Source organism: Pristiophorus japonicus, chromosome 22 (genome assembly GCF_044704955.1).
Source record: "Pristiophorus japonicus isolate sPriJap1 chromosome 22, sPriJap1.hap1, whole genome shotgun sequence".
NCBI lineage: Eukaryota > Metazoa > Chordata > Chondrichthyes > Pristiophoridae > Pristiophorus > Pristiophorus japonicus.
In genome coordinates, this window is record NC_091998.1 from 53,352,411 (window position 1) to 53,360,890 (window position 8,480).

The window sequence follows — 8,480 nt, forward strand, 5'->3', positions numbered from 1 at the left end:
TTCTTATGTTCTGATGTAAATTCTATGTATTCTATGGAACACTTAACCTATACAACTAAATATTGTAAACTACAATTAAATATACTCAGGCAACCAGTAGATCATGGTCCTGATAGGATATGTACAAATAATATTTTGTAACACCGCGGGGAATTTAAAACCCATTTTCTCCTCTGAATGTAAACTGGATTTTGTGGGGGCGGTTGGAAAAGTGAAAGATTCTTGCAAAAGTTTAATTTAAAAGACAAAAAAAAAATTACATTAATTTCAGCGGTGTGTTGATGCTCTGATCCACCCACTCTTGGATTTATGTTTTATTTTGCGCTCATCCTATTGAAGGGGCGAACTTTTCCAAATAACCTTTTGTGAGCAAGAGATGGCTCTGGATTAACTTCCACGTGATCCCCACAGACCTTACACACATACAATTTTTTTTTTAATTCGTAGCCAATTTTTCCAATTCTTTGTCAAATCACAAACGCCAGAGGTCACCTTGCACACATCAAGGATCACTCTGCGCCAATGCTCTTAGCCAAAAGGCCTAGAGCCACTGCACCGTTCCTAGAAGTACTGCAATACCAGGTTCGTGCCATGGAGGTGGATGGGTCAAGCCACCCCACCCACCTCCTATTTCCAAAAAGCATAGGAGAACCACCTTCCTGATCCAGGGAGAACCACTTTGGGGTCATGGTTACTCCCCTGTCAGGTCAGTTACGCATGATCTTAGCTAAAAGGCCGAGCACATACAAATGCTTGAGGACAACGAGCAGAAGCAAATCGAGATTGCAGAATAGTTGAGCGTGAACTTGCCTTGCTCTCTGTATCACGCACACTGTATCAGTCACCTTCATGTGGTGTTCAAAATGGACCTGCAGTCTGTGGCGCTGGGCAGTGTAAAACAGGGAGAGACACGTTCCCTTGAAGTGGACAGCTCCGGGCTGCAAGCGAGCTGCAATCAGCTCTCTGATGCCCTGTGGTTGGGCAGTAGGGGCGGGGGTGATTTCTGCCCCACCGGTTAGTACGTTCAAGGCGAGGGGGAGAAATGATTGGACTGCAGTCTGTGTGCAGTGAATCTTTTTGTCCCCTGCATTGCATCATGCATTCCCTCCCCATCACCACACCCTGTGCTGAACCGATGTTTCAGTGCAGCGACCGCAGGCAGCAGGAAAGCGCCACTGGAGTGGAGAACCGAAATCTCTTGTCACCACCGCGCACATCCCCCAACTGAGCAGAGAGAGAGAGACACACACACACTTGTCTAATGGGGGAGATGGGGAATATTGCAAATCAGTTCATTCCCCCCGCCCCCGCTTCAGTCAGTTCCTCAACTATCAGGACGCAGGGCGGTGTATGTCTGAATCATTTCTTTTAATAGCAACGATGCGTGTCCACACACTAATCCAGGGAGAGCAAGGCACAGGTTGGAAAAAACTTGTAATGCAAAATTCTCCACTCATTTGAATTTTGCATTACCTCATTGCTGCTGACCTCCAGTCTGAGTCTCTCCCTCTCTCCCGCTCAGTGGATCTGTATAGTCTCCGCGCCCCCCCCCCCCCCGCCCCGCCCCCAACCCACACACACACACACACACACACAACACACTCCTCTGCCCAATCTGCAGACCGGTCGCTCTTTTAACGTGACCTTTAGGCTGTTTGTCCTGTTTTAAGAAATGGAACAACTATACCGGGCAAGGGGGGGAACCTATCTTCCCCACCTCTCACCCCCACCCCCACCACCCATCACCGCCCCCCCCCCCCCCACCACCCATCAACCACCCTCCACCACTCATGCACGCATCATCCCCCACCACCCATCACCCCCCCCACCCATAAACCCCCTTCCCTCGCCCATCAACCCCCCTCCACCACTCATGCACCCATCACCCCCCCACCACCCATCACCCTCCCACCACCCATCAGCCCCCTTCCCTCAACCATCATCCCCCCCATCAACCCCCTTCCCTCGCCCTTCACCCCCCACCCATAAACCCCCTTCCCTCGCCCATCACCCCCCCACCGCCCATAAACCCCCTTCCTTCAACGCCCCCCATCAACCCCGTTCCCTCACCCATCACCCCCCCCCCATCAACCCGCTTCCCTCGCCCATCACCCCTCCCCCTCCCACCATCCATCCCCTCAACCACCACCCCCCCACTTCCCCCACACACCCTCACTCAAGGGCAGGTCCATGCAACAAGGAAGCGCCAGGACCGACAAGTCAAGTCTGCTTCGTTGCGGCAGGGAGCTTTCAAGAACTCAGGGTCAGGCTGAAGAAGCTTTTACTGGAGATGAGGATGGGGAGGTGAAATCTTCGCTTGATTTTAATTCCCCCGCCTCAATAAAATCCTTAATCTTGCAGCTGCCCAACTTCCCTGACCCTTGACACTTGATGCAAATTCAAGAAAAGTAACGTTGCTTTGTCAATCCTGCTCCCTGTTCACGATGGCCAGACTTCCCCACCCACCAGCACTTGCCCAGCGCGCTTTCAGTATCGGCGCCAGGTCGATGAACAACACATGCCCTGTTGCCTGGTCAGCTCAGGGACAAAGGGATGCAAGAACTCGATCTGAGGTTGATGCGGTATATGAAATGCCCTTAAAAAGGCAGAGGTGGGGGAGTTATGGAGTCCTCTTAACTTGTAGCACAGGTACATGTACACTATGAACGGGACTGATTCCTGTCGGGACGAGTAGTTTGTGACTATCCGTCAGACATGACAGAATATGATCCAGCATACAGAGCTTACAGCACGGAATTCGGCCGGACCTGTCTGTGACTGCCCCGCAGGAGCCTCTCCCACCCCTGCCCCATCACACACTCTCAGCACATCGAATCATATTGACCAAATAATGATAGAAATAAAATGAATAGCGCTCCATTGTTCTTCACTAAGCACCACTGCATTGCTCCATATCCCTTGGGCGGCGGTGAGGTTTTGGTTGATGCGGCCCCAATCTATTCCCATTGCAGGATATAAACCTCCCAGGATTTTTTAATTTTGCACAGCTTACCTTTATAGGTATGAGGTCTTGGCAGCTGTGTCTCTTGACCCAGCCAGTATTAAACTGATGTTTAAGGACCTCGGTCCAAGTGAATTACAAAAACATGTCTGACACCCCTCTTTTCCCCCTCCTATATTAACTGGAGCTTGATTTAGGGAGGGGGGGGGGGGGGATAGACAGCGAGTTGGAGAGTTGAAGTGGTCTGGCATACGCCCAAAGCACGTGGGATCATACATCAAGACAGGGGGCGAGGGCTGTGCCTCCTCCTCCTGCTCGGCAGATCAATGGGAAGGCAAGCGGCGTATTCTTGCCGTGTTGGCGAATATGCGGCGGATATATAAAGGCGGCGCCGCGACAGAAGGACTTCACTGTGAACACCTCACACAGTCTCTGGCCAAGATGAGCTACACGCTGGAATCGCTCGGCGCCCCCGCCTCGTACCGGAGGATCGAGAGCCGGAGTTACAGCAGCCGCAGCTCGCCCTCCAGCGGCTTCCGATCTCAGTCCTGGTCCCGGGGAGGTCCGGGCGCGGCGAGCTCCGTGTCGTCGTCGTCTTACCGGCGGCTGGCCAGCGCCCAGGCGCCCCGCGCCTACAGCTCGTCCGACAGCCTGGAGTTCAGCCAGTCGAGCGCCCTGAACGGAGATTATAAAATCAGCCGCAGCAACGAGAAGGAGCTGCTGCAGGGTCTCAACGACCGCTTCGCCGGCTACATCGACAAGGTGCACTTCCTGGAGCAGCAGAACAAGGAGCTGGATGCCGAGATCCAAGCGCACCGGCAGAAGCAGGTTAGCCACGGGCAGCTGGGCGACGTGTACGACCAGGAGATCCGCGAGCTGCGCTCCCTGATCGAGCAGGTCAACCACGAGAAAGCCCAGATCCAGCTGGACACCGATCACCTCGACGACGACATGCAGCGCCTCAAGGACCGCTTCGAGGAGGAAGCCCGGCTGCGCGACGAGACGGAGGCCACGATCCGGGCGCTGAAGAAGGAGATGGACGACTCCTCGCTGGTCAAGGTGGAGCTGGAGAAGAAGGCGCAGTCGCTGCAGGACGAGGTGGCCTTCCTGAGGAACAACCACGAGGAGGAGGTCGCCGACCTGTTCGCCCAGATCCAAGCCTCCCAGATCACGGTGGAGAAGAAGGACTTCCTCAAGACCGACCTCACCTCGGCGCTGAAGGAGATCCGCTCGCAGCTGGAAGGCCACTCGGCCAAGAACATGCAGCAGACCGAGGAGTGGTTCAAGTGCCGCTACGTCAAGCTCAACGAGGCGGCCGAGATGAACAAAGACGCCATCCGATCGGCCCGCGAGGAGATCGGCGAGTACCGACGCCAGCTGCAGTCCAAGAGCATCGAGCTGGAGTCGGTGCGAGGCACCAAGGAGTCGCTGGAAAGGCAGCTCAACGATATCGAGGACCGACATAACTCGGATGTGTCAAACTACCAGGTAGGAAGCACCGCGGGCAAACGGCAGCCTTGGGTTTGAACCTAACCTTCCGGGGAGGTTGCAAAATCAGCACACCGATCCTTTCATGGTGATTTCCCTGGCTATTCCATCTTGATAGTGTTTGCCATTGTGTAAGATTTAGGTGTGAACATGTGTTAATCCTCCCACCACCCCCCACCCACCACAACCCTCTCTCTAGACAGCTTCCAACGTGTTCATTGCCCCTGATTCAGTTGTATTTGGTGAGGTCGGTCCAGGTTTTGTTTTCACTGCGGTCGGGGGCTGGAATGTTGGCAGAGATTCTTCTCCGCAGTTCCGCTGCTGCAGAGGGCCATTGATCAAGGGCCGGCCCCTCCCCTCCCCACCTCGCCTCGCCCCTCCACTCACCTCCCCACCTCTCCTCTCTCCTCCTCTCATCTCCCCACCTCTCCTCTCTCCTCCTCTCACCTCTCCACCTCTCCTTTCTCCTCCGCTCCCCTCCCCACCTCTCCTCTCTCCTCCTCTCACCTCCCCACCTCTCCTTTCTCCTCCTCTCCCCACCCCACCTCTCCTCTCTCCTCCTCTCACCTCCCCACCTTTCATTTCTCCTCCGCTCCCCTCCCCACCTCTCCTCTCTCCTCCTCTCCCCTCCTCTCCTCTCCCCTCCCCACCTCTCCTCACTCCTCTCCTCTCCCCACCTCTCCTCCCCCCCCACCTCTCCTCTCTCCTCCTCACCCCTCCAACTTCCTCTAGGTTTGTAACTTCCAGCTTCCCTCTCAAACTTACAATGACGTTGTTTGACGTGTCCCGCCAGTTTATCGAGGGCGAGAGCTTGTTTCAATGTTAGGATCTGCCCTGTCCTCAAAGTCCAAAATTGCACAACCCCAATCACCATTGAAATGCATTGCCCTTTTAAGAGACGCATTGCCCTTTTAAGAGACGCATTGCCCTTTTAAGACGATGCAGTGCTTTCCATTGAACCCACTGAAGAACATAGTTGAGTGAATGTGTGTTCTTGTTTTCTATATTCAGGAAACCGTGCAGCAACTGGAGAATGAGCTCCGAGGTACAAAATGGGAGATGGCCCGTCATTTGAGGGAGTACCAGGACCTACTGAATGTTAAAATGGCTCTGGACATCGAGATCGCTGCTTACAGGTATGGAGGTCACAGAGGGCGTTCTCTGACGCAGTGAAGGGCGGGGTCGGTGGGGTGAGGGGTGCGGGGGGAGGGGGAGGTTGCATTCGGGGCAAAGGGAAAGTCATTCAATGTGGGAAGAAAGTCTGAATCTGGAAGAGTCGGTAGCATTCCTCTTCGCTCATTAAAATGTGAAGAAGGACCCTCAAAGGAGCGGGGCAGCCTTTAATCGGTTTGGGAAAGTGATGGGTTGGAGATGCAATGCTCAAGGAGATAGTCTGAAAATACATAAAGGTAGGGGTGTATCGGCGTTCCATCAAAGGGGTCTTGCAACAACGGACTTGCAGAGGAGGATGAAGGTCATACCGAAAGCGCCAAATTGATGTCAACCCCATAGAGGATTTCATGAAGCTCTCCCATTCAGAAGCGTGTTCAGCGAATCCTTGAGAGCAGAACCAGCCTCTTTACATCAATTAACCAATTTAATGCCAGCGCACTCCAGTCTGAGTATCCATTTAAGTTTCCATCTTGAGAGGGTGCCAAGATTCACAAAAAAAAATCCACTTTTGAACCCTTTAAGAGCTGCGATCCAGTGAGATTATTGTGGAGAAGTTTGAATTAAATCCCTGTTTTGATTTAAAAGAAAAATGATTGCAATAAAAAAAACCTTTTCTGTTACTCCCCTAAAAGGGTCAATATTTAGAAGTGAACCCATCAGACGTGTCCTGATAAAGTGTCCCCGAACCCTAGCATTAACCCATCTCTTCTTTCTTGAGATGCTGAAGGGCCAACAGCGTGTTTCCAGCATTTTCTGATTTTGTTTCAGTTTTTCCTGTATTTGTGTCTTTATTTCGATGACTTCGAGTCAGCACAGACTCTGGTCGCGAACCCAATGCCTTCAGTGAACTTTCAATCCGTTTTATTTCGAATGATAAAGTTATTGCTCCCGATCGCCAGCCAACATGATCTCCCTCAACATGAACAAATTAACTTTTTGATTAACATAGAATTACATAGAATTTTACAACACAGAAACAGACCCAACTGGTCCATGCCGGTAATGCACACCAGCCTCTTGTCAATTACAAGATATTGAAATGGGTTGAAATGTACAGGTCAGAGGACTCTTGGCTGACTGTATAGGGAAGGTAATCGCTATTTGTGGTGCTAGAGTGTATTTCCTGCCCTATCTTAACACACATTCTATCTCTCTCTCTGCAGGAAACTCCTGGAGGGCGAAGAGTCGAGGTATACCTTCTCTGGAAGCATCACTGGCCCGTCCTTCCCGTATAGGCCACCAAGCACACCCACGGCGCCCGCGAAGGTGCAGAAGACGAAAGAAGCGCCCAAACTGAAAGTCCAGCATAAATTCGTGGAAGAGATCATTGAGGAGACCAAAGTAGAGAATGAGAAATCAGAGATGGACGAGCTTGACCTGGCCGCGGCAGTGGAAGAGCTTTCAGCTGAAAAGAGCCCCGAGGAAAAGGAGGAAGGGGAAGAGGAGGTGTTGGTTGAAGAGGCGATTGTGGCCACTGTCAAGGCTGGGGTTCAGGCAGAGCCAGAGGCGAAGGGCGAGGAGGAATCGGAAGAGGAGAAGGGAGAAGGTGAAGAGGAGGAGAAAGATGAAAAGGAAGAGGAGGCAGCTGAAGCAGAAGATGCTGGTGAGGAGGGGAAGGAGAAGAAGGGTGAGGCCGCAGAGGAAGGCAAGGCCGAGGAAGAAGCTGAAGAGGCAGCAGAAAGTGAAGAAGTGGAGGAAAAGATTGAAAGCGTGAAGGTGGAGCAAGCCAAGGCTGCCCCAGAGGAAGCCAAGGGTCAGAGCAAGGAAGGAAGCGAGGAGGAGGAAGAGGTAGAAACTAAGGAGGGTGAGGCCGGCGAGAAGTCCGAAAAGGAAGCCATGGAAGACGGAGAAGCAGGCGACCAGGAGGACGCGAAGAAGGGCGAGGAAGCGGCGGAGGAGAAGATCGTTTCTGAGAAAAAGATCGAGAAAGTCGGAGAGGGAAAGGAAGCGGTCAGCGAAGACAAGGCGCAGAAAGATGAAGACAAGACAGAAGTCGAGGACAAGAAAGATGAAGCAAAGTCAAAAGACGAAGGCACGATCATCAATGGCGAGGCTGAGGAGGAAGGGGAAGTCACAGATGAGAAGGATGAAGACTCGCAGATTATTACCAATGGTGTAGACAAAAGCCCCTCCAAGGAGGACGCCTTTGACGTGGGTATGCTCCACACCACTACGACCAAGACGGTCCATAAAGTCCTGGACGAGGGCGACGGGACCATGAAACACATCAAGGAGATAACCAAGTCCGTCACGGTGACCCAGACGGTGGAGGAGGTGGAAGAGACGGTGCAGGAGACCATAGTGTCCACCAAGACCATCGAGAAGACCTCACACGCGATGCTAAAGAAAGAGGAAGACAACGAGTGAAGCGAAGCTCAGGAAGCGAAGGGGATGACAATTGACAGCTGGAGATGCATGGGTGTGACCGCTTTTATGGCCTTGAGCAGAATGAGTTCTCCCTCCAGGAGCTCCAGACTTCCCGTCTTTTCCTTTTGTGCAATAGAAGAAACTGCATGCAAGTTAACAATGTGCCCTCCACGGAGCCGAAAATCAAGGAACCACCGAACGAAACCAAAACAACACAACTGAAAACCAAAATGCATGGAAGAAATATGCACCGGATCGTGACAAGAAACACAAATGTCCAAGAGAAGTTCTCTCGATCTGCTGGAGGGGCGCTTTTGAGAAAGTCTAAAGATGTATTATGCAAAGAATAAACTGAGCCAAAAAGTTTTTGAAAAACGAAAAAAAAATAATCCTTAGCCTTAAACAGCTCATATTGATTAATATATGTTTACCACACGAGTGCTATTAAAATGGACTTCCATTGGTGGGAGGGAGGGTCTAGTGATCATTC

The 8,480-nt window shown here is 52.1% G+C and overlaps 1 protein-coding gene and 1 pseudogene across 1 annotated transcript; one reads left to right on the plus strand and one right to left on the minus strand.

The window, feature by feature from the left end:
- Positions 1–545: 545 nt before the first annotated feature.
- Positions 546–747, minus strand: LOC139235218 (U2 spliceosomal RNA; annotated as a pseudogene).
- Positions 748–3,403: 2,656 nt separating this feature from the next.
- Positions 3,404–7,990, plus strand: LOC139234632 (neurofilament medium polypeptide-like). Its single transcript, XM_070865318.1, has 3 exons — positions 3,404–4,450; positions 5,462–5,586; positions 6,787–7,990. Exons 1-3 carry the CDS (start codon positions 3,404–3,406, stop codon positions 7,988–7,990), a joined length of 2,376 nt encoding a protein of 791 aa, XP_070721419.1.
- The last annotated feature ends 490 nt before the right edge of the window (positions 7,991–8,480 follow it).